The sequence below is a fragment of the Tasmannia lanceolata genome, unplaced genomic scaffold (assembly GCF_043159265.1).
Source record: "Tasmannia lanceolata isolate RefF3 unplaced genomic scaffold, GAP_Taslan_0.1 ptg000004l, whole genome shotgun sequence".
NCBI lineage: Eukaryota > Viridiplantae > Streptophyta > Magnoliopsida > Canellales > Winteraceae > Tasmannia > Tasmannia lanceolata.
The window spans coordinates 11,327,311-11,352,240 of NW_027518681.1; the positions used below are offsets into that span (position 1 = coordinate 11,327,311).

The 24,930-nt window shown below is 40.2% G+C and overlaps 2 protein-coding genes across 4 annotated transcripts; one reads left to right on the plus strand and one right to left on the minus strand.

Moving 5' to 3' along the window:
* The first annotated feature begins 425 nt into the window (after positions 1-425).
* Positions 426-14,728, plus strand: LOC143875471 (uncharacterized). 3 transcript variants are annotated; one of them, XM_077377035.1, is made up of 8 exons: positions 426-682; positions 811-937; positions 5,653-5,801; positions 8,693-8,800; positions 8,907-9,026; positions 13,625-13,798; positions 13,902-14,051; positions 14,399-14,728. In XM_077377035.1, exons 1-7 carry the CDS (start codon positions 581-583, stop codon positions 14,001-14,003), a joined length of 882 nt encoding a protein of 293 aa, XP_077233150.1. In that variant the 5' UTR covers positions 426-580; the 3' UTR covers positions 14,004-14,051; positions 14,399-14,728. The 3 variants fall into 3 exon arrangements, with proteins under 3 accessions (XP_077233150.1, XP_077233149.1, XP_077233148.1); XM_077377034.1 differs by having other exon boundaries at positions 14,402-14,728; XM_077377033.1 differs by lacking the exon at positions 14,399-14,728 and having other exon boundaries at positions 13,902-14,191.
* Positions 14,729-18,794: 4,066 nt separating this feature from the next.
* On the minus strand, positions 18,795-19,850 carry OBP1 (OBF binding protein 1). Its single transcript, XM_077377439.1, has one exon. The coding sequence runs from the start codon at positions 19,746-19,748 to the stop codon at positions 19,110-19,112; it is 639 nt and encodes a 212-aa protein (XP_077233554.1). The 5' UTR covers positions 19,749-19,850; the 3' UTR covers positions 18,795-19,109.
* Positions 19,851-24,930: the final 5,080 nt, after the last annotated feature.

The following is a 24,930-nucleotide window of genomic DNA, read 5'->3' on the forward strand; positions in this document are numbered from 1 at the left end:
GTAGGGTAGATTCTTTCACCTTCATCATGAAAATTTATAAAGTGGGTCAAAAACAGAATTTGTGGGAAAACCTAACCAAAATGCCCCTAGGGGTTATCAAGTCTAAAAATGTGTTATAAGTAAGTAAATAGGGAATATCAAGTTCGTAGAGACTTGATAACCCCTTGCGAGACTCAACAACCCTGTTGATAACTTAATATCCCCCTGTTAACCACTTGATAACCCCCTTTTTTGACTTGATAACCCTTAGGGGCATTTTGGTCAAGTTCCGTTTTCAACCCCTTTACAAGTTTTCAGAAGAGTGTATTCTGGTGCCCCTCATTGGCAAATTTCCTTCTAAATCCCTTTTATTGTACACATTGGCGCCTCTAGTGATGTTTATTATATTCATCCCCTTGCCACTCCCTTGGACTGTAAAAAATGCAGTCGTAATTCATAAATACAAAGAGGGTGGCCCTGGGAAGAAAATGGGGCAGATATATCATTTTTTTACGCCCCCTGCAGTACGCATCCGCCTCACATTTCTGTCGAGAAACCCTATTCTGTGAGAGAGTGAGAGCTAGATAGAGAGGGAGAGAGAATGATTGGGCAAGCCCGTCGGATCTTTCTGGACCGAGCCCGGTCCGAAATCTCCGTCCTATCTGCGTGGAAGAAACTCATTCCAGACACAGACCCTGTGAAGGTCAGTTTGATGCCACCCAACCAATCATATATTGATAGTAATGTCAAAATGAATATTTTTACTAGTCATAAAAACCCCTTTAATGAAAAACCCAATTGCCATTAATTACTATTTCTATGTATTTGTAGAGCAATTCGTCTTTTTTCACTCGTAGGAGGATTTTCAGTTCCACCTTGACCCCAAATGAAGGTGGTGTAATTCCCTCAGAGTTGTTATGTAATAAAAAGGCAGTGTTGACGCCTGAGCGTACTCTAGGTGAGGAGCTTGCACTTTACTTTATGATATGTTCATTTTGACTTATTGTTACTGTGACTGTTTTGCTTAAATACCTAAGTTTTAAAAATTTTGATGGGTTATTGTTATTAGTGATCTTCTTTCGTAGTGTGCATTTTTATGTCTTGAGTGTAGTAGAGATGCGAATGTTTAGATGGATGTGCGGCTACACAAGGGTAGATGGGATTAAAAAGGTGGGGGTGGCACTAATTGAGGTGAAGATGAGAGAGCACCGGTTAAGATGGTTTGGGCATATCAAACGTAGGCCTTTGGTCGTGTTCTCTGTTTGGGCATATCAAACAGAGAACACGACCTTGCATAGGAGAGAATGGAGGAAAATGATCGATGTAGACGAACCCAACTAGTGTCAGGATTAGACTTAGTCAATTTCAGCTGGGTAGATCCTTTCACCTTCTTCAAGTCTAGTGTTGATTCATAGCGATTGAGTTTTTGTGAAGTATGCATGTTGAGTTTCATTTTCTAATTGAGATTAGATTAGGTTGGTCAGTTTCTTTGGTAGCTAAAGGGGGGTTTCCCTTGCCTTCCTAGGTTTTTAGTTTTTAGAGGTAGATGACATGATTGTTAGGGTTTCGCTCGATGAAAAGTGGTTGGTATGCCGGATTGAAGGGTTAGTAAGGCGGTTTGCGAGAATCTCATCATTGGCAAAAGAAGGAAGCTACGTACCCGCCATGAAATTGGCACACATGTTCTGTTGAGTTGGGGGCACCAGATAGCTCCCTCCGAGAAGCTTATGCTGGGTATTTCTCTTTCTAGCCCCACTCAATCGTGGGGGTGAAAGCAAACCATGCTTGGGGGTTGGTCTAGGCCTCACATTCGTCTCCGTCTTTGTCTCCAACTTACCTTCGAAAGTCAACAGAACATAAGAACGAGTAAAACAAGATAAAGAAGAGCCTGAATTCTATGAACTGAATTATTGAATTGAATGTTTGGGAACAAATGGCGATACAATTGGAACAAATGTCCTCCTATTACTCAACGGGATTTGCTCGTCGATTGATTCCCCAGGGCTGCCCCCTAACCCATTCCTTTATGTTAATATCGATTGATCGGCAATTCTTCGCTGGGGTTGGTTAATACCTGTGTAATAGCAAACACTGTCCGCTGAAGCAGAAGCATGCTGATGTAATGCAGGATACACTTTCTCTACTATGAAAGAGAGATAGCCATACTACGAAAGGGATAAAATTTTCTAAAGGGTTCATTAGCCGACCCCAACTAGTTTGGGACAAAGGCTTAGTTGAGTTGAGTTGAGTTGAGTTGTTATTTGAAGCTGTTATTTATTGGTTTTAGTGATTAATAAACTTCTCATTCTCCCTCATCCATATTTTTTTAATAGAAATAACTTTTTATCAAAGAAATGGGTGAAGCCCCATGATCGTGTCAGTCAAGTATAACATAAAAAAAAAACAGGACTGAAGATAAGTGTAAGAGGGAATTCCTTATCAATATTGTTTTGTAATGTTCTCCTTTTTAATGGAAATTATGTAACTTATCATGTATGAAACTAGACTTTCAGTTCACCATTCCAAAAAAAACCCAGACTATCACTTCTCCTGTTTGCCTTTCCATCCTGCATCAATGTAGTCTAGGCCCTGGTTGTTTAGAAGCTCAATACAGTGCACTCAAAAGACTCAGGTTGACTCTCGACTCAATCAATATGAATTCAGCTTAAACTATCTTTTGGAAAGCACTAGAGAGAAAATTTGTTAAAAATATGATATATTCATTTGAGTAGTCACCAACTTGATGACTGGAATCAACATTTTCAAGTCCTAGACAAGTTTTTGAATTTCTTTGACTGACCTTTCTATCCTTTTGTAACCCTCTTATCTTCAAATATGATGATCTGCTCCTTCTTTCACTAGATTCTGAGTGAAACATATCATCCTTTCTAGCGTTATGTTATAGTCACAAGTCCCTCTATGTTTAGTGACTTCTGTGTGTTTTGGGGAGTGGCTTGGCGGTTTTATGGTGAAAAAAATCAACACATACAGTCACAAGATCCAATCCAAGAAGATGAAGAAAAGTGCTGATCTGAGCAAGGTCATCCATTTTGGAGCAAAGAGATGAGATTGAATTACATGTTCTAAAGGATTCATTGGATTGTCTCACATAAAATTATGAAAAATAGAAATGAATAGGTTATGCATTTTGGTCAAGTGGCAATAGAAAAGAGATGACAAACGGTATAGATCACTTGAAGTACCATGTAACAAATATAAAAGGAAATGCAAGATATTGTAGAGTGCTCTCCACCAGTGCAAGAGAGAAATATTATAACATGCTGAAAATGCAGGGGATCGAGAGATGATGAAAAGACATAAAAACATGGAAAAAAATGATAGAGAGAGGAAGGTAGTTGGCCTGTGTATCAGACCTCAGAAGTACAGGTGATTGGTGCTTGGTTTTGTTCAATTTTATTGCTACCATTTTATAGAAATCTATATAGTTTCAAACTTTCAATATTACGAGTACGGGTGTTATGTGTTACCAGAGTATGCATTCGAGGATATTCTATCATATACGAGTACATGTGTTATGTGCTGCCGCTGGTGCCGGGGATCAAAGTTTAATGATTCATCTATCTCCAATAGGGAAAAAACTGAATCAAGAAGGGGTCTACTACTACCATATTCCTTTGTTGTGTATACTTTATACCGTTATACGCAATAGTAGATTAGTTATATTTATCCAATATGTTTGTTGGGTTTTGTTCCAATCTATAAGTGTTTTCTTGTTTTACATGGTGCCACTGCCAGATCCACACAGACAGGGTTTGATTTGATTAAAGTTTCTTTAATATTTACTAATGGGGATAATTCCACTTATAATCCTGTGAAAGAAGAGCTTTTACAAAAAGTGATAAAGAAAAATGATCAACTTAAAGATTTTCATGAAAGAAACTTCAAAATTGGGAGAAAAGGTTTTTTGCTCATACTTGAGTTGTAATTCTCTAAGAAGTTTGAATCCAAAAGCTTGGTCTTGACCAGAGTAATCATATACTGCTAGCTGATTTAGATTTGATTCAATGTTTTTCAGATATTGAAATAACACGGGCATATGAAATGTGAAACTTCAAAAAGCTGAATACTCTAAGTTTGTTCTCCATTGGAGGTGAAAAATCCCAAAGAAAGTGTGAGTTCAACTGTGACCCTTATTGTCATTATCATCATTACTATAACTGTTACTACTCGGGAGAAAGGAAGAAGGGTGTGTGTGTGTGTGTTGGGGGGGGGGGGTGTCAATTGGAGCAAATAAGAAATAAAAAAGCAAGAAAAATATAAAAAAACACTATCCATCTGTCTCAATTTTGCCAAGGGGCGAATGCCTTAGGAAATGAGGTGTACGCTTCACGTGTGGCTCAACCAGAACGGTCTACGCTTCAAAGGTAGTCTGTCGTTGTGTGTGCTTGATGGCATTGAGGATGCAGTCCACCTGGAGGCATACACTTTTTTTGTCCCTTTCTTGATGTATACACATACTAGGAGGAGCTTAGTCATTCTTAATTGTTATAATCATTTTTTTTCTTTTTTGGTATTACTCAAATAAGATTGAGCTGTTCCGGTCCACATTGTATTTGTTTTATGAAGACATCTTTATTGTAGAGTATCGATGTTTGGAAAGTTATTGTATTTATCCAGTGGTCTGGCATTAGATGTTGGATGATAACCTTCTTACCTATGTTTGTCAGGGCCTTTTCATTTCATGCTGTCCTATTGATTAGTTTTTTATTTTATTTGTTCCTGACAAAGGAAAGAAAAGGTTCAAACCGTTGTATTACCCAAAATAGAAGATAAATACCTATTTGAGTATGCAGTGCTGTACCTATAGAATTACATAATATACGTCTGATGTAGAGATGTTTCAACTAAATATTCAATGCAACTTATCTGGGAATTGGGTTAATATTTTTGCTAGCAATGAGTTACTAATGAGTTTCTTGGATTACGCTTGCTACCATTCCATAACTATTACCTTGAGTTTTCCAAATCTATTGTCATCAATTGATCATTGTCTTAGGACCCTCTAAATGCATTGCTAGTGGTTGCCCATTCACTCTCTCAACTATTTGGGGCCATTTGGATACACGGATCTTAGAATCTTGTATTTCCTCTAAATCCTGGATGGGAGACGAGAGAAGAAGGAGACCGTCCATCGTTTCCTTATTTTTTGCCCTTCTTTCCGTCGAGCGAGAGAGCAGGACATCGTTCCGTGTTTCCAGATTTTAGAAATCTCAAGTTGGGGGAGAGATTTCTATAACCTGGATTTCTTACTTAAAATCCAGGATAATGGATTGTAAAATCCAGAATTTTACATTGCTTTCAAACTAAAATCTGGATTCTAAAATCCATGTATTATCCAAACAGCCCCTCTGTGTTTTTTGTTTATTAAATTCCATGATAGTCAATACTCTTGTGATATGTGCGAGTGTACAATCCATTTCTTTTCAAGTTATCAAGCATACCAAATAAAAATGCTTTTATTCTAAATTGTCATGCCTGTTTACTTCTCACATCATATCTTGTTTCACTCAATTGATCACTTCCCTTTTCTCTAATATCTTTTTTTTTTCATCCAAATGACTGACATTTTAAAGAAATGACTGCCTTTTGAATATTTTATCTTAATACTACGGTTTTCCGTTGACTGCTTTGTTAAATCTGTTGTTATTGTAGGGCAATACGCAGACCTAATAACAAGAGTGACAAATTTTCATAATGAGGATAAGGGTTTCATGGTTTTGGATGGCGATGTTTTTGACGTGCCAATTAGGAAAGATATTATTCACCGTGTTGTACGATGGCAACTAGCAAAACGGCAACAGGTCTTACATAAAAATAGATATGATCTTCTGTTCTTATTTTCACGAAAAATGTATGCCACCCACACAAAAAGTAGTCTATATGTTTGATATTGTAATCTTGATGTAAGCATATTTGATGCGATTCTGTGCCCATAAATGTAATGAGTTATCTTATTTCCATTCAGAATGCTTGACTTCCTGTGCTTAAAAGTTATTTAACAGAGGACACTCTAGAATGCCTAGGAAACCATGCCAACTCTTCTAGAGCAGAAAGATGCAAAAATCCACCAGAATTTCTAAGAGTTTTGCCATCACACAATAGTGGGGTGAACACATTATCTGCACCAAATCTCTCACCAATTTCTTGTGAGTATTGCACTAAGGAATCCAGAGGAGATTTCTATTTTGTGGGAAGGGGATCTGATGAGAAGAAAGGGATTCCCCTGCTTAAGTGGAAAGAGGTATGCAAGCCTATTAAAGCATGAGGATTTGGGCTCCGAAGAATAAAGGAAACCAACCAAGTGCTGCTAGGCAATTGGTTATGGAGATTTGGGGAGGATGGGTCACAGTTGTGGGCCAAAGTGATTGAAAGTAAGTATGGTGCAGAGACAGGAGGCTGAGAATTAGGGGAAAGATTCAGAAAAAAGGGTACCGAGATTTGGTGAGATGTGATGAAGCTCAAGACTAAGTTTGCAAAGGGAATAAGGTTTAGAGTATACGTGAGATGTGATCATATCAGATTTTGGTGTGACATATCGTGTGCGAATCGGCATTTGAAGGATTTGTTTCCAGATTTGTATGCAGTTGCAGTAGTAAAAGATGTGGTAGTCAAAGAGTGCTTTACACGCAGGGGAAACAGAGTGGTCTGGGCGCCATTGTTTAGAAGGGATTTTTTCGACAGTGAGATTGAGTCAGCGGACAGATTGTTGGAAACATTGGAAAGATGCTTCATTAAACTTTCTGGCTCAGTTAAAAGAATTTGGATCTGGAACCTGGGTAGAAACCTCCCGCCATAGAGAAGAGATCTAAAGTCTGGGTCTCCTCGATCACCCTCCTATGAACCTGGGGGATTTCACGGTGAAATCCGTTTACCAGCACTTAGTACCATGTATTGTATCCTCCGAAGTCACGAAGGTATGAAGCAACCAAGCACCTCCTAGGCTTTGTGCATTTGCATGGGTGGCAATTCTAGAAGGGATTCGGACAATCGATTTCTTGAGGAGGCGGAAAATATTGATCAAAGACCATTGTGCACTTTGTTTAGAGGTAGGGGAAACAGTGGATCACTTACTGCTGTATTGTAGGGTAGCAAAAGAGATGTGGAACAGATTACTATCCAGGTTTGGTGTGGAATGGGTCTTCCCGGCCAAATTAGCGGAGTTGCTAGAAAATTGGGAAATGGTTCCATGGAAAGGAAAAGGGAAAATTCTATGGAAGGTATCCTTTCTCGCTACAATATGAGTCTTGTGGATGGAAATAAATGCAAGGGTCTTTAATGGCTCTTCAGAGAGATTCCTTTTCCTTCTCAATAAAATAATAGCAATCACTATCTCTTGGGTGCGAGCCATTCCTAGCTTTGCATTTGTCTTGCCTATGATTTATGGTATGGTTGGAAAGTGATTTGTAATGGAGTAAAGTGGTCCAAGCATGGGAAGCACCTGCTCAAGGCCTCTTCAAACTTAACTTCGACGGATCTAGTATGGGAAATCTGGGCCCTGCCGGAATTGGCGGTGTCTTAAGAGATGATCATGGAAATGTCATATGGGCCTACTCGGGTCCTATAGGAACCGCAGATGCAAATGAGGCGGAAGTGCGGGCTATCCACCATGATATTAAGCTTCTAACCAATGTTGGGTTGGAAAAGGTTGAGATAGAAGGAGATTCAAAGAATGTGATAAGTTGGCTGAATGGGACCACATTCAATACCATGGAGATTTGCGGATTTTTTTGAAGAAATCCAGGATGGAGTAGGAGGGGTACATTTAAATGCTTATCATGTCAAAAGGTCTGCAAATGGTGTAGCGGATAAGCTAGCTAAAGATGGGGTATTCAAGGAAAGTGTGGAGTAGTTTGATTATCTCCCCCCTTAGTTTTTTCTGTTTCTTTTCTCTCGTTATTCTCCTTGTATTATCTATGTTGACAATCCTGGTCTTTTTTCTCTATTATTAATACTATTCATCATTCAAAAAAAAAGTTTGAGCTGAAATCAAGCATGTAAAGCCAATATTGAACTTCATTCTTTGTTCTTATAAACAATACAAGTTTGAGCTTAAATCAAAGAATGTAAAGTCAATGAACGTCATTCAATCCAATAAGCATGTAAAGTCAATGTCAATGTTAAACATCATTAAATACAATAATCTCATGTTAGTTTTGTTTTCCTTAATGTACTTTTATGTTCAAATACCCTTCTAAATAGATCAACTTCCACAAAAAACTTTTAGGCCACGTTTGGATACCCACAAGATTTAGATTGGATTTCTCACATTTGCAGTTGAGATTTGGAACTAGATCAGATCCTTAGATTTCTAAATCAGCTACAACAGTGAAAAAAATCCGATTTTCAAATCTGTTCTGTAAGACATTATTTGGAAATCAATATTTGTGACAATTACCTTCACCCTCGCTGCTGCAGCAGCTGCTAGATGTCCCTCTCTCTCTCTCTCTCTCTCTCTCTCTCTCTCTCTCTCTCTCTCTCTCTCTCTCTCTCATACAATATGAGCATGAGGATGATTTTTGTATTTTGTATCCAAAACTCAAATCCAAATATTAATACAAAAACATGAGGTATCCAAAAGTGGACTTATTGTATTTATTGGTAATATCATTGGGCAATAGGAATCTAGGTTGCAACTTTACGATTTGGTTAGGAAATTGTATCTGTACTATTTTTCTCTGTGGGTGGGATGCAGGGCACACATTCAACAAAAACAATCAGTGAAGTAAGTGGGACTGGGAGGAAGCCATACCCACAAAAAGGCACTGGACGAGCACGGCATGGGACATTGCGTGGGCCACAGGTGATTTTGTAATCTTTTGCCTCTCATTATCAAGGATTCTCTACTTCTGTAGTAGGTTTTTTGTGCTATGGAGGAGATCCAGAATAACAAAAGGTTATACAAACAGTTTAGGCATGGTGCTACGATGCATGGTCCTAAGCCAAGAAGTCATGCAATAAAGCTGCAAAAGAAGGTGCGACGTCTGGGACTGAAAATTGCTTTGTCAGCTCGTACAGCTGAAGGAAAGGCACGTCTCTCTCTCTCTCTCTCTCTCTCTCTCTCTCTCTCTCTCTCTCTCTCTCTCTCTCTCTCTCTCTCTCTCTCTCTGTAACTGAACGAAATATTGAATTGTTTATGTCACATCTATTCAATAGGTCATCAGTAATGACATTTCTAGGGGCAAAATATTTGTTTTCCAAGTAGGCGGGTTAAAAGGATCAGTTTCTTTTATGAAGTTCCCTCCCCTCCCTTATTTCTCAGTGTAGACGCTATCTGCCATGTACCAAATAGAGTTCTTTGTGCAAATTAGGAGGCATTGACCATTCATCCATTGAAGCAACAAGGGTCGAGGGGTAATCAACTGAACCATGCAGAAGCAGGGCCTCTTACTTCTTTTTTTTCAATGGGCAATGATTGTAATTGATGCTGTATTCACATTTCACACATATTAATAAAAGAATGCACTCCATTGAGGTTCTGAGACACCCTAGACTGAGGCATGCAGGAATAGTCTCTGGGAAATGAAGCTTTGTAGACCCGAGTTGGTGCTCTATCAGCTATCATCCTTTTCTTAAGCAGGGAATTGCAAATTCCCCAAATTATCAAATTTTCAACCTGAGTTAGTATGTGAACAGTTTTGTTCTGGCAAATTCCTCTATTGTGGATAGTTGGGGTGTAGGAGTTTCATGGCGTCTTGGAGTTTCCTTCTAGGGGTTCTTGGGAGGCGATCCGTGTCAGATCCTTTAGAATGGACTCCCCTAGTTGGTCTCCCCCTCCACCCGGGTTTCTTGTGCTGACCCGTGACAGTTCAACTTTGAATATTCGGGTCAAGATGGTATCAAGGGAGTTCTTCACGAGCATGGTAGGGGAGTTACATGGGTGTTCTTGGGGTCGATTGGAGTTACAGATTCTAATGAAGCGAAAGTCCTTTAGCTCAAAACTGACATTACTTGAGTGGATATAGAGACTGGTTTCTCTTGTGAGCAGAATTGTTTCCCTTGAAGATTTGCGGATGCTATTGAGTAGTCCTTGCGTGGTGATCTTTTGCCAAACCTTCTAGTTAACAAATAAGGATGCATACGCTTTGGTCTGTTGTGGAGTTTCTAGGGCTTCTTTGGTGGTTAGGGATTGCATTCCCTTTGGGATCATGAATGATGTGTGTTTTACTTTTGTTTAGTGGTTTTGTTCTTGTTTTACCTCAGCCATATCGGTCAAGATGAGTTCTCTTTGTTCTTTTTGCCTTATTTTAATCAAGTTTGGTTCATCATTTGAAAAACAGAGTCATCAAACCAATAAAAAGTCCTGCAATGAGCAGATTGTATGCATTAAGTAGATATGGTTTCAATCAAGATTTTCTCTTGCATAAATGATACATAAAAAGGGATGAATTAAAATGGGACAAAAGTTGTTTGGTGTGCTTTTGCTCCAACTAGAGTGGAAACATTCTATTAGGTGGCTGTCAAGTGTCTAGGAAACCATCAACACATGATGTTACAAAAAAATAAGTGATTTGGACTAGAAAACGGGTGCTTCCTATGGAAGGAAACAGAGGTATTTGCAAATTACTTATTCAGTCATTGCAAATTGGCGAGAAGGGTGTGGTCTTTTTTCCTAAGATGACACTGGACATGCCTATTTTTGGGATTATGGAATGAGAGAAATAGGAGGATGCTTAAGGATAAAATCTCTTCCCTTTGGCAATTGACTCACGACATCAAACTTTCACCATGCAATGAGTACATGGTAGGAAAGAGTTTTGGGGCTTACGAGTTGGAGATTTGAAGGATTGATTGTCATTAGAGGATATTGCTTGTAATCACGGAAGAAAGATAAAGTGGCGACCAAATGTGGGGATGTGATTCACCTAGTTGGGGCAAACAAAACCATCTGGCCCTACCGGATTAGGACCGCCTCCTTGGTGCATTATGTTTAACTTTGATGGAAGCTCTGATGGGTGGTGTTTTTAGAGATGACCGTTAGACCTGGCAAACAGGTGGGCCGGTCCGGGTTTGACCCGACCCGTACAGGTCCGGGTCAAAATGACCCGGAAAAATATACGGGTCACGAAGTGTGGACCCGGACCCCACCCGTACGGGCCGGGTGGACCTGCGGGTCACCCGTTTTTTTTCCTGTTTTTTATGATTTTTGTTGTTTATATAGGGATTTGCTAGCCACCTTCGCCAAGGCTACTTCTTGCCCATCTTTGCAATTACATGTGATCATGTTAGCCATTTACGTTGATTTTTGAGAGATTTACGGGAAAATGGCAACAAAGTAGAAAACTACGGTATTTTTTTCCGAAAGAATGTACCAAAATATGACAATTACAGAAAAACTACCAAGAAAATGCAAAAAAGTATGACAATTACGGAAAAATGCCAAAATAAAACATATTTCCCTTCTCTACGGGCACCCGCGGGTCCACTTGGACTAGCCCAATTTTCACGGGCCGGGATCATTTTCAAATGGGTCACAAAGGAGTGACCCGGACCTCGAAAAATACGGGCGGGCTGGGTCGACCTGAGGGTTCGGGTCTCTTCTTCCTAGGTCTAGCGGTAACATAAACCCGCCGAGATTCCGCTCAAAATTCCATAGCGCTATTCCCTTTACACCCACTAAGACCAGCCAAGCGTTAGAATCAACAAGGGCAGAATCGAACACCGATTCTTCATTCCAATTCCAGCAATCCAAACGCGCCCTATAGGTTTTGCTGAGAATGTAGTCTCAACTATTCCGATTCCAGGCGATTCATGCATTTGGTTAGACCTGGCAAGAAGTGACTCGGACCTGCGGGTCGACCCGGCCCGCCCGTATTTTCCGGGGTCCGGGTCACTCCTTTGTGACCCGTTTGAAAATGACCCGTGGGTCCACCTGGCCTGTGAAAACTGGGCCGGTCCGGGTGGACCCGCGGGTGCCCGTAGAGAAGCGAAACAGGTTTTATTTTGGCATTTTTTCCGTAATTGTCATACTTTTTTGCATTTTCTTGGTAGTTTTTTCCGTAATTGTTATATTTTGGTATATTCTTTCGGGAAGAAATACCATAGTTTTTCTACTTTGTTGCCATTTTTCCGTAAATCTTTCAAAAAGTCAATGTAAATGGCTAACATGATCACATGCAATTGCAAAGATGGGCGAGAAGTAGCCTTGGCGAAGGTGACTAGCAAATCCTTATATAAACAACAAAAATAATAAAAAACAGGAAAAAAACGAGTGACCCGCGGATCCACCCGGCCCGTACGGGTAGGGTCCGGGTCCACACTTCGTGACCCGTAAAATTTTCCGGGTCATTTTGATCTGGCCCGTTTGACCCAGACCCGTACGGGTCGGGTCAAACCCGGCCCGGCCCACCCGTATGCCAGGTCTAATGACCGTGGTGTATTTATTTAAACTTTCTTTGAGCCCATTGGTATCGAAGATTCCAATGGGGTGGGAGCTTGTGCTCCTCCTGGGCAGAATTCTCCTGTCCTGTCTTGGTGGAAGGTGACACCTCCAATGTCGTCACTTGGGTTGCAATTGTAAATCCGGATCTCGGAGATTATCAAATATTATCGGTAATCTATTGGTGGAAGTTCACACCTTCAATGTCGTCAATTGGGTTGCAGTTAATATGGATCTCGGAGATTGTCAAATATTATTTTAATTATTAGAGACTTGATTAGAGAAATTTGTTTTGAGGAAGACTTGATTCGAGAAATTGTTTCAAATATTATTTTAGCTATGAGAGACTTGATTCAAGAAATTGGTCTCTCATTCAAGCATATACTTGTAGGAGTGCCGATGAGATGGCAGATTATCTCACTGAGCGAGTGGATGGGGAATCATTATTTATTGAAATTTGGTGCCTCTTTCAGTCTATAGTTTTCTTCTCGTTGTGGCTTTGTTGTGAGACTTCTTTGGCACACTATCCTGTGTGTGTGCATGTATCTATCCAGCAGCAGCCTCTTAGAAAGTGGGCTGCTGTTGGATAAATTATCAAGGGTCGTACCGCGACGATTAAAAAAAAATCAAGGGTGGTACCGCCTGCATGGTATTTCCCGCTCGGGCACCATATAAAACTCCTATCTTAGATATGTGTGTATGTGCACATGCGCGTTTATACACACACACGTGCGCGCGCACGCACGCACGCACATATAGGCTACTGATATTGGCACTGTCATGTTTTGATAATGGGGCCATTCCACCGTCTTGTAATCATCCGTAACTCTTAAAGGCATGTTCTGAAAAGAATAAATTCTTTCTATTTCTGCTTGCATGAACTGGTGAGGGGAAGATAGAGGGAGGGGGAGGGGGGGAGAGTGAAAGAAGGGAAGGGAGGTTGGATACATAGGACCTGACCCACTTTTACATCACAGTGAATCATTGACAAATTGTTTTAGACCAAACATAAACGATAACCTGACCCACTTTTTCATCACAGTGAATCATTGACAAATTGTTTTAGACCAAACATAAACGATATGTTACTATCATTTCTCTTGATTTAGTTCTTTTAATTGGTTCCTTCTTACCTCCTCTTGGTTGAGTTTCTCTCTCTTCTTTTTCTATTATACCGGTAATGATTGCTTCAATCAGATTTTGTAGCACTCATTGACAACTTATGGAGGAAAATGCATTCTTGAACAGCTTCTAGTTTTCGATGATTTGGAGGTTCCAAACCACAAGACAAAGAACATTGTAAATTATGTTGCGCAAATGGAGAACACCAAGAAGCTATTGGTGGTGGACGGTGGTCCTATAAATGAAAATCTCAAGTTGGCGACACAAAACCTGCACTACGTAAACGTACTGCCTTCGATTGTGAGTTGTAATTTCTGTTACCACTTCCCTTAGCCATTTTCACATAAATAATGTTTCTCTTCTTTTCCTTTCCGTCATGATGGCTTGAATATTTGGTGAGCAGGGGTTGAATGTTTACAGCATCCTGCTGCACGACACTCTGGTGATGTCGCGCGATGCTGTTAACCGGATTGTCGACCGAATGCACACCCCCATTAACCGCTAATTCAAGCTGAATAAGGAGAAGGGTGATATGAATTCATGGCAGCTTTTAGTGAGTGTTTTTCTTTTTTCATTTCCAGCTGCATGCAATGCTATTTTCATGTGGAAGAGAAATTGGCCTCTCTCATCGATGGAGAGTGTGTGATGACCATTTTCATTTTTAAAATTTTATAAAATTTTGAGCTTAGAGTATCAGTTTTGTTTTACAAATTAGTGAGCATTGCATTGATAGAATTGCACAGACAGTTATCAATGTTTTATAAAGGTGATTACTGTGCAATTTCTTTTTATTAGCTTGGATTTTCCGATCATGCAAAGTTTAACCACTGGGAAATAAAGATCTACTTGCATCAAAACTTCGGAATTGGGGTCTGATAACCCATTCTTATTTTGTCTTAGCAGTAGATCTTTTGGGGTATGAACTGTAAGTTTGATTTGGAGGGTATGGGCCAAACCATGCTACAGATGATACTCAGCTACCGCAATCCAATGCCATGGGTCCCGCCATGATCGGATGATGATCATTGATCTGCTGCTCAAAATGGCATTTTCTTCGACTGTTAGTTATTTGTACTTTCTAGCATTGATCTTCTGAATGAGTTCTCTGTTCAACATGGGACTTGAAACCATGGTGATTCACATGGTGGTGGCTCTTCGGCCTCATAGTCTTCATCAACTCAACTCTACTCATCTAAGCCTTTGTCCCAAACTAGTTGGGGTCCGCTAATGAATCCTTTAGAAAATTTTCATGAAGAAGGTGAAAGAGTCTCCGCGGCTCAAATTTACTAAATCTAATCTTGACACTGGTATGGTTTGTCTACATGGATCATTTTCTTTCATTCTCTACCATCCTCTCTGATATGTTCCTAGCCATCAAGTCTTTCCACACTCTTTCTACCCAAGTTGTTTTCGGTCTGCCCCTTCCTCTTTTTACTCCATCAACTTGGCACGAGTCACTTCTTCTCATCGGAACATCCAAAGGCCTACATTGGATATGCCCAAACCATCTTAAGTAGTGCTCTCTCATCTTTTCCTCAATTGGTGCCGCCCCCACCTTTTTACGGATGTCTTCATTTTTAATTCTATCTAACCTTGTGTGGCCGCACATCCAAGCAGTCGCATCTCCGCTGCACTCATCTTATGCACATGCTGCTTCTTGGTGGCCCAACATTCCTAGCCGTTCAGCATGGCTGGCCTTACAGCTGTCTTATAAAACTTTTCCTTCAACTTGGTAGGTATTTAACTCTTGAAGCATGCTTCCACTTCAACCACCTGCTCTTATTCTTTGGTTAACATCATCTTCAATCTTTCCTTATGTAGGATTGAACCAAGATAGCGAAAGATATCCCTCTTAGGTACCTCATGTCCAGTCATATTTACTACTTCCTCGCCCCGCCTCCTTACATTACTAAAGTTGCACTCCATATACTATGTATAAGTCCTACTCAGTCTAAAACCTTTGGATTCCAAAGTAGTTCTCCATAACTCTAACTTGGCATTAACGCCTGCTTTGGTTTCATCAATTAGAGAATTTATATGATGGGTGGCCGTGAAAACACGTGAAGTCTCAAAAAGTAGGTACGGCCCACTTTTTTTGATGATCCAAACCGTTCATCTGTTTGGGCACAACGTAAATAGGTTGTGCCCCAAAAATCATTTCCATTGGATGATCCTAACCCTCCGATCTGAATTGATCTGAATATGGAGATTTCCAAAAACCATTTATGGAGTCTTCTACAGATCGGAGGGTTAGGATCATCCTATGGGAATGATTTTTGGGGCACAACCTATCTACGTTGTGCCCAAACAGATGAACAGTTTGGATCATAAAAAAAGTCGGCCGTACCTATTTTCCAAGACTTCATGTGTTTTCACGGCCACCCATCATATAAATTCTCCATCAATTAATATTTTGTCATCCGCAAATAACATACCCCATAGTTTTAAGGGATTTGCTAGCGTCCATCGCAGAAGGCATTTCGCGGATGGTCTGTTGCATGTGAGAGCAGCCACCTCATGAATGAAGACAAAATCTGCTGAAAAGTGAGCCCATGTGGCTGCTCTCATATGCAAAAGACCATCCGCGAAATGCCTTCTGCAATGGACGCTAGCACATCCCTAGTTTTAAAACTCTCTGGAAGGGCGTCTTCATCACCAATCATGTATGCTATTTTTGTAGTGTGTTTACGTCTGTTCAAACTTCAAATTAGTCCGGAGAGAGGCCAAATCTTATCATTGTGTGTTAAATGAGCCACTGTAATCATAGATATCTCTTGAGGAATGCTAGACTAAAGGGTGCACTTGAAAAAATCTGGTGAAGGGCACCCCCATGGGTTGAATGTAACCAAAGTGCATTTAATAAATGTAGGTCAATGAGCACTAAATGCACTTTGTTACATGCAACTAATGGGGGCGCCCTTTCACCAGATATTTGCAAGGGTGCCCCTCAGACTAACATTCCTCCTTGAAGAAAGACGCTGAAAAAGAGCTGATATTTACAGCCCCTCTTTTTATAGATACATCTCTTCTATTATTTGATGTTTTTTTTTTGTTATTGATCCAAGGAAAAGGGGGGCGAGAGCGAGAAAACCTGCCACCCTTATTTTTTATCCAAGAAAAAGTGAAAAAATGGAGCTTTTCTTGGATAAAAATCAAAGAGGGGGGAGGGGGCGTCTCTCTCACAGACCTTTACATGTAAAGGTCGGCCACCATATAAAATCTCTTTTTATAGGTAAGGATGAAGTTGAACCCAGGTTCAATGGGCAAATGCTCAACTTCTGGAATTTAAAATTTAACTCTTTAAAGAGGTTGAAAGAAACTAACAATAGAAGATGGTGAAAAATCAAAGGGTGCAAATGTCAATCCCTAATGAAAGATCAATTAAAAAGAATGGGGAAACTGCCTAAAAACGTGAAAACAAAATACACTATTTCAAATTGGTTTTTTTTTTTTGGGAAAAATATACTTAGGCCCCCTGTGGTTCCTGACACATTCAACTTAACCCTGTGGTTTAACTGTTCAACTTAACTTTTTATTTTTTTAAAGTTACACTTAGACCCCCTGTGGTTTCTGACACATTCAACTTAACCCCTAATGTTTAAAAAGTTACAAGTAGACCCCCTGTGGTTTCAATTTGTGTAAGGTAGACCCCTTAGTTGACGGTTCGTCCACAGATTGAAGGGTTAGGATGATCCTATGAAGCTGATTTTTTGGACACATCCTATCTATGTCATGACCCATCAAATGAACACTTTGGATCATCCAAACAATGCGGGTACCAAAAACACAATGGGCCCACATTGTTTGGATGATCCAAAGTGTTCATTTGATGGGCCCTGATATAAATAGGGTGTGCACAAAAAATCAGCTCCATAGGATCATCCTAACCCCCCAATCTGTTGATGAGCCGTCAACTAAGGAGGTCTACCTTACACAAATTAAAACCACATGGGGTCTACTTGTAACTTTTTAAACATTAGGGGTTAATTTGAATGTGTCAGAAACCACAGGGGGTCTAAGTGTATTTTTCCCTAATTTTTTTTCTTTACTTCTCCGTGGCTTATATCCATGTTTTCCTGAGGGGAATTTTTGGTTTATCAGCTCGGTCGCGACCTCGAAATCCAGCCCATTCACTTTCCCATTGGATGATCCTAACCCTCCGATCCATAGAGGGACTATACATTATAGAAACATCTATAGATTGGAGGGTTAGCATCATCCTATGGAGATGACTTTAATGGGTACATCCTATTTAATTTGTGGCCCACCAACTGCATGGTTAGGATCATGCTAAGTGGGCCCCACATGACTTTTCAACACAGCAAAGAAAATCTCAGTAATGAATGATTGATGCAATTCTCCCACGCTGAGAGATCTATGGGAGGGCCTATCAAATGGACGGCTCAGATGAATCAAATAATGGGCCCACCATGCAATGGGCACTCCTTATTGTATTCCTCTCATTGAAAGCCATCTCCCTCTCTTTTCTCACTTTGAAAAAACAGGGTGGTCTGTGTTCCGGATGAATTCATTTTATAGTGTTTTGAGTTCCATCTCCCTCCCTGTGACTCATCTCTACTAATCATGAAAATGTAATGCATTGACTCCACATTATTAGAGGGGGAAGAGATTTCGTCCCTTTTTTTACTTGGGACAGCCCCTCTATTGTACTTGTGACACTTGAGGGGGCTGTCCCAAGTAAAAAAGGCAACTGTTTTTCATTGATGGCATTTATTTGGAAATTTGATCCTTGAATAAGGGTTGTTTGGTAATTTTATTTTTAAATTAAAAAAAAACCTATTTCTTTTTTTATTTTTATAAAAAAGAAAAAGAAAAAGGAAAAAAAAGAGGACATGTCCTATAGTAGCATGGCCATAGGGCATCATGGAGCATGGTTGGTACGTAGTGGGTGACATGTGACACTTGCCCTAGTTAGTAACCTAAAACCTTAAACTCATAGGGTATGGTGGGGGTCGACCACTTCCTATTGTTCTGAACTTCTGATTGATGGTGGGGTCCACCTCTCATTTTTAAACTCCTATTTTCTCAAGTGGGGAAGTGACATTTAGCTTTATTTGGCATTTGGCACTCCCAAGTATGGAATAGAGGGGTGTCAGTACCAAAACAAGGTCGGTGTGATGTGTAAATACCAGCTTCTTTCAAGGGGCACATTTTGGGAAGTACAAGGAAATTACAAAACTGACCTTAAAAATAGTATCTAATCTACCTTTAAAATCTCCATAGACAGGATTACCAATCATAAAACCATCCAAAATTTAAGGGCATTACGGTCACATTTGCGGAACAAAGTTGATAATTTTCTGTAGACTCTGGATTCATCTGTAATTTTACAGCAAAGGAAAGGGCATTCCTATTTCTTTCACCATTCCTATCTTAAAAAGGGCAAAAAAAAAAAACTAGAAATCTATTTACCAATAAACCCTAAAAAATGAAAAAAAAAAAAAAAAACCTTCACACGCACTCATTTTCTCAAGATGAAAATACCAAAATGACCACGCACTCACCTCCAACCGACCTCCAAATTGCAAATAAACCCTCCAAGCCACAATATTTTCCAAAATGCCACTGCCATGAAAAAGGAACACAAAAATCATGGCCCACCTTGTCCGGGAGTCGAGATCGCGAGATCTGGCCAAGCAAAGCAATCTCCACCGTCGACAAGTCCATCACCAGATCCAATCTGCCACGTGTTCACACCATTCTCACCCACCTCCATCAAAGGCCAAACCCCACGTCCAAGCCCATAACCCACATCATCAAACCCAGGCCCAGGCCCAAGCCCTAGCCCAAACCCAAACCCAGACCCCTTATTCAAAAAAGGCTCACCAAGCGCTAAAAACCCAGAAGACTGAGTTGTAAGAAGGGAGGTAAAGCTTCCATTAATATCAATATCGTTACATACCGGGGCGGAGAAATCGGTTTCAGAGACCGATACAGGAAGGGCAGGGGTAGTTTCGGAAGAAGAGGTTTCGGTGGTGGGAGTGGTGGTCCGGGAACGTTTAGCGTTTTTCCGGCTACCACCTCCGACAGGGATGTCACGGAGGGACCCACCTTTGGTCCAATAACGACGACATGATTTGCAAAAGTGACGTGGTTGAGAGAGATTGTAGTTGTTGTAATAACAAAACTTGGTGTTGGTTGAAGAGCAACGAGGGCACCCGAGGTTGTCATTTTCCGGCACCGGAATTTTGGGGGTACGAGAACGCCGGTCGCCGGAATCTGATGGCATTTGGGTTTTTTTTGTGGGTTTTGGAGAATGTGGAGAAAATAAGGGAATGTGAGTTTATGGGAGCTTATAGAGAGAGAGAGAGAGAGAGACATTCGATTTTTAGTATACGTGGAAACGTGCCAGAGATTCTTGAAGCCTAAATGGGTATTATTAGAGAGGGAAAATGGAAAATGATATATACACCCAGCATTTTTGCTATTCTTGTTTGGATTTTTCTGAAATATCACTTTCAGGAAAAGACAATTAAAAGGGGTGTAAGTATCATTTTTTAGGTGTGTGTCTTTGGTCGTTGGTTAGGTGGGTTCCACTGTAGAGATTGAATAAATCAATTGATCTAAAAATAATAAATAGGATTTTGCTAGCGTCCATCGCGGAAGGCATTTCGCGGATGGTATGTTGCATGTGAGAGCAGCCACGTCAGATGAATAAATGAATGAAGACAAAATCTGTTCAAAAGTGAGCCAATGAGGTTGAAAGACCAAACAGAGGAAAAGTCTTGTACTTGGGCGTTTATATCTAAGAAAAAGAAATTTTTCTAAGGAAAAAACATTCCATGAAATACAAAGTACATGATCTAGGGCGTTTGCAATATTCCTTAAAAATAAAAATAAAATTGATTTTGTAAAATAAAATTCTCATAATTTTCTCTATATCCAAACAGTCTGTCATAAATGATAGAAATCTGTGAAGAAAAGTCTTCTGAATAATGATGGGTCCCGTTATCTTTTTGTCAATTATAAGTTATAACACAAGCGTCAATCCTAGAGGAAATAGAAGAACAAGTAGACCCCACTGCTTGAACGGTCTAGATCATGTTGATTCATCCAATGATTGTACATGGTACACCCCTTTCCATAGGCCAAAACAAAAAACAAAAAAAATTCAGCAAACTATACACCATTGCTAAGTGTACAGACATTCATTCATTTCAAATGACTGTAGGACACCCATTTTCAAATTAAAGACATACCAATTCGGCACAGTGGTCTGTGGGGCTGGTTCGGCTGGGAACACTACACCCATTTGAAATTAAAGACATACAAATTCGTAGGGGTGCAACTCGGGTCGGATCGGGTTGCGGCCAACCCTGACCCAAACTGATATAGCATTCCCTCAACCCTAACCCAACTCATCTAAACCCAAAATCGAGTTCGTTTGGGTTAATCTTGGGCCAAGCAGAAAAGTACAATAACCCGAAGAAAATCAAGATGCCTCAACCCTAACCCAAGCCAACCCAAGCCGAGCCAAAACCGGGTTGAGCCCAACCAGAGTTGCACCCCTAGAAATTGGGCACTGTGGGCCGATTCGGATGGGCCCGGTTGGAGAAACCGTCACGCTTGGAATATCGATTCACCGACAATATCATTAATGTCGGGCAGCGTGGGGGGGCAATTATTGAGCCAGCCCGGGTCAAGTTTGAAAGGCAGTCAGATTCCTTTCTTCGTACGTTGTCGCCGCCCCGGGCAGCGTCCGGACCCTGACCGGGCTCTGTTGCAGATGCCCAACCAGGAATCGACACGTGTCGGTTAAATATCGGTTGGAAGGATAGATTTAGTGGGATTTGGCGCGGCACGCGCGTGAAAGGGTCTCACCCGTCATTTTCAATGCACCCCCTTAGCCTTAGACCCTTCTACCGACCAAGTTGAAAATTTTTAACTCCTTCGAAACCAACCTAATATTACCTTCTAATCACATCAATGCCACCTACCCTTTCTCTAATCTCTACTTCTCCACTTGAGGAATGCTTAGCTACGACGCAATCAACAACCTCATTGTAATATAATGGGTCCCACCTTTGAATGATCTGAGCCATCCATTTTAATAGGTTTCCTTTACACGAATTTCTAATTTATGTGTTCTTTCCGTGTTCAATGTGGGGAAATTATATGATGCTGACCGTCAAAGTAAAGGGCGGAGAGAGACAAACCCCCCGCCCTTGATTTTTGATCCAACAAAAAGTCAAAAAGGCGGCTTTTGGTCGATCGAGAATCAAGGGTAGAGGAGTTCTCTCTCTCAGCCCTTGTTATTTTGACGGTCGGGCACCATATAAGTTCTCGAATGTGGAACCTTGCTGGGAGGTAGTTTATACCTTGTATACATAAATGAGAAAGAAGTGCATATTATTTGATGTTAGAATTGGACGATTGGGATTATTTTCCATCCATAGCAGATCCAAAATAAGATCTATCAAATGGATGGTTGAGATCATTCAAAATGAAGCGCACTATGCCATAGTGGAAGCAGCTCATTGCGTTATTTATTTTTTATTTTTATTAATTTCTGGAAGGGAGGGGTGGGGAACTGTTACTAATATATCGAAAAAACCAAATGAATGCTTTGGATCGTCCCAAAAATGTGGGCCCACATGATTTTTAAAGCTCAAGCTGAGATAAGCTATATTGAGCTTGAGCTCAAAAGATTTCCCCAAAATATGTTGATATATTGCCGTTAGAACGGTTTCTATGGGAGTCCAATGTGGTATGATTGCTTCATTGGAGTGATTTTTAGGCCATAAGGTCTATCATAAGGACAGTTGAGATCAATAAAGGTGGCACCCACTATCCATTTGTAGGTCCATCTCATTATATTTCAATGAACTCAGGCTCTACTTAAGTATTCCCCTCATATCACACAAAGCAGCAGTCTTCTTTGTGCTTGGTTTGTAAGTTTAAGATATCAGACCTATTGACTCACGGCAGGCCTTAAGTTCAAAACTCAATAACTTCTTGATATTAAAAATTCACGTGTACGGCCAACCCAAAAAAGTGATGTCACACCTGAGAGGGGGTATTCAAGTATAAATGATTAAATAAAACTAATTGTAACAGCATAAGGCCATGTTCGTTTGAGATTGGGAAAGCCGATTGAGAGCTCCAAACCGATTGTTGGACTCAAAATTACATTTAATCTGGAGTCCAATAATCTTTTTGGGGCTCACAATCGGTTGGAACAATCGCAAACGAGCAGGGCCTAAGCTTTTGATTAATTGGTTGTTTCACACAAGGTTTAAATTTTCATTTCAGCCGAAATTTCGGTGTTTCCATAAACCGAATTCCGGTCGAAATTGGGTACTGGCCCACAAAATACCTTTTTTTCCAAACGAAATTTCGGCCAAAATGACCGAAATTTCTTAAAATAATAAAATAATAAAAATTAAGCTTTTATTACGCCGAAATTTTGTAATTTCAGAAATTTCGGTTTCATACCCCTTTCGTGTCGGTCCCGACCGAAATCCGAAATTTCGGTCCGAAATTTAAAACCATGGTTTCACACAATCGCTGAAAAGGAGCACTGAGAAGGGTAATGCACCTTCTGTTGCATAGTGGAAACACTCGTTCAGCATTTATGGTGTCTGGTCTTAAAAACATTCTACACCATAGTGGTGCATAGTGGATACACTATGCACCACTTATGGACCTATGGTGGTCTTAAAAACAACTACATACCATTACTGGTGTTTCTACTCAAATTCGCTGTATGGCCCACATGCAGTGTGCTCGAATATCGAGTGTATGTACAGTGGACACACTCATTCACCAGTTGTTGAAAACTATACACTAGTAATTGTGTACAGTGGGTACACGGAAAAACTATATAAATTTGCCTCTTCTATGTCTCGGATCATGCAATATCCACTAATTAACGAAATGATGTAGGGTTCATCTTCACAAAACTATACACTATTTTAATGGTGTATCCACTCATTAACCAGTTTCTTATCTTTATCTTTGGTAAGACACCCGTACAAATAGGAATGGCATGGATGTTAGTTTGTATTATAAGTAAAACATGGAAAAACAATTCAAATTGTGCAAGACAAGCACACGAGATGGAGAATGCTTAAATTTAGGGGGTGCCATTATCAATTACCTCTTTGTAATTGATACAGCAACCATGGCTTTAAATTTCGACCGAAATCCGAAATTTCAGATTTCAGTGGAGACCGACACCGAAACCACCAAAAACCGAAACTGTCATTTATTTCGGGACCGAAATTTCTGTTTTTCTGAAATTTGACCCAAAAAATCTGTTTTTTTTTAAATTAATTTAATATTTCACCGATGGATAAAATATTAGTTTCGATTTTTGTACCAGATTTCGATCGAAATTTTGAAATTTCAGGGTCCGAAACCGGTACTGAAACCGAAAATTTAAACCTTAGACAGCAACACGCTTGATTCATGGGAGCCAACTGTGTTAATTGCATGGAGGAGGGCTCACTGCTTAATGGGTTCATTTTTAGCATCTCCTGTCAAAAAGAACAAGTGTACACACAATGGTCCCACAAAAAATTGGCTACTCAAAGAAGATGATGCAATATGGTCCCACCTAAATTTGCCACACAGTATTGATTGTGGATCCCACCATGAATGTCCCTATTTTTGGAAGTGATATATTCGCCACCTTTTCTTCCTGGCGCCACCCCATCTAGTATATTTATGACGATACACAACTCCTTTTACACTACAAGAGAGGGTGGAAATATCATTTCCCCCCACTAAAACCTAGGGGAATTTTGGGTTGGTGTGATCAAAACTAAAAACCGGGAGCGATTGTGCCGGCTCTGAATTCTGAAATGATTAGGGAAAATCGTAATGATTAGAGAAAATCGTATCCTAAGAAGCAGATAAAACAAGAACAAAAAAATTCCTTAAAAAAATCAAACGGTCAAGCTCTTTCCAAAGTCCTAAGCAACGTTAATATATTTTATTATGATAATGTGAAGTTAGATGTAGATTAGGAGATTTCAGAAGTAGGAAGATCTTACTTTTTAAAAGCTTTGATTTATTTAGGGAAATGATATCCTCCCCCCCCCGCCCCTCTCTTCTCTCCCCCCCCCCCCCCCCCCCCCCCCAAAACCCCCCACGGGCCACGCTAACGTTTTTCGTTAGGTTTTAAAGGCAAAAGAAAAACGTTAAAGGCGTGAATTTATCCTAAAGCAGTGAACCACTCTCACAGAAACCGTAAGGGGCGGGGGGGGGGGGGGGGGGAGGGAGGATATCAGCTCCCTTTACTTAATCTTCTTTCTTAAACCATGCAATCATACCAAGTGGGTAAGAAACAAGAAACTAATAAACCCAGTTAAAAAGAAGAGTTTATTCAGTAGTAAATGGCTGTTTGTGGACCCCGTTTGGAAGATAGTCCTAGTGATCTATCTCACATTTTTTATAGACAACTATCT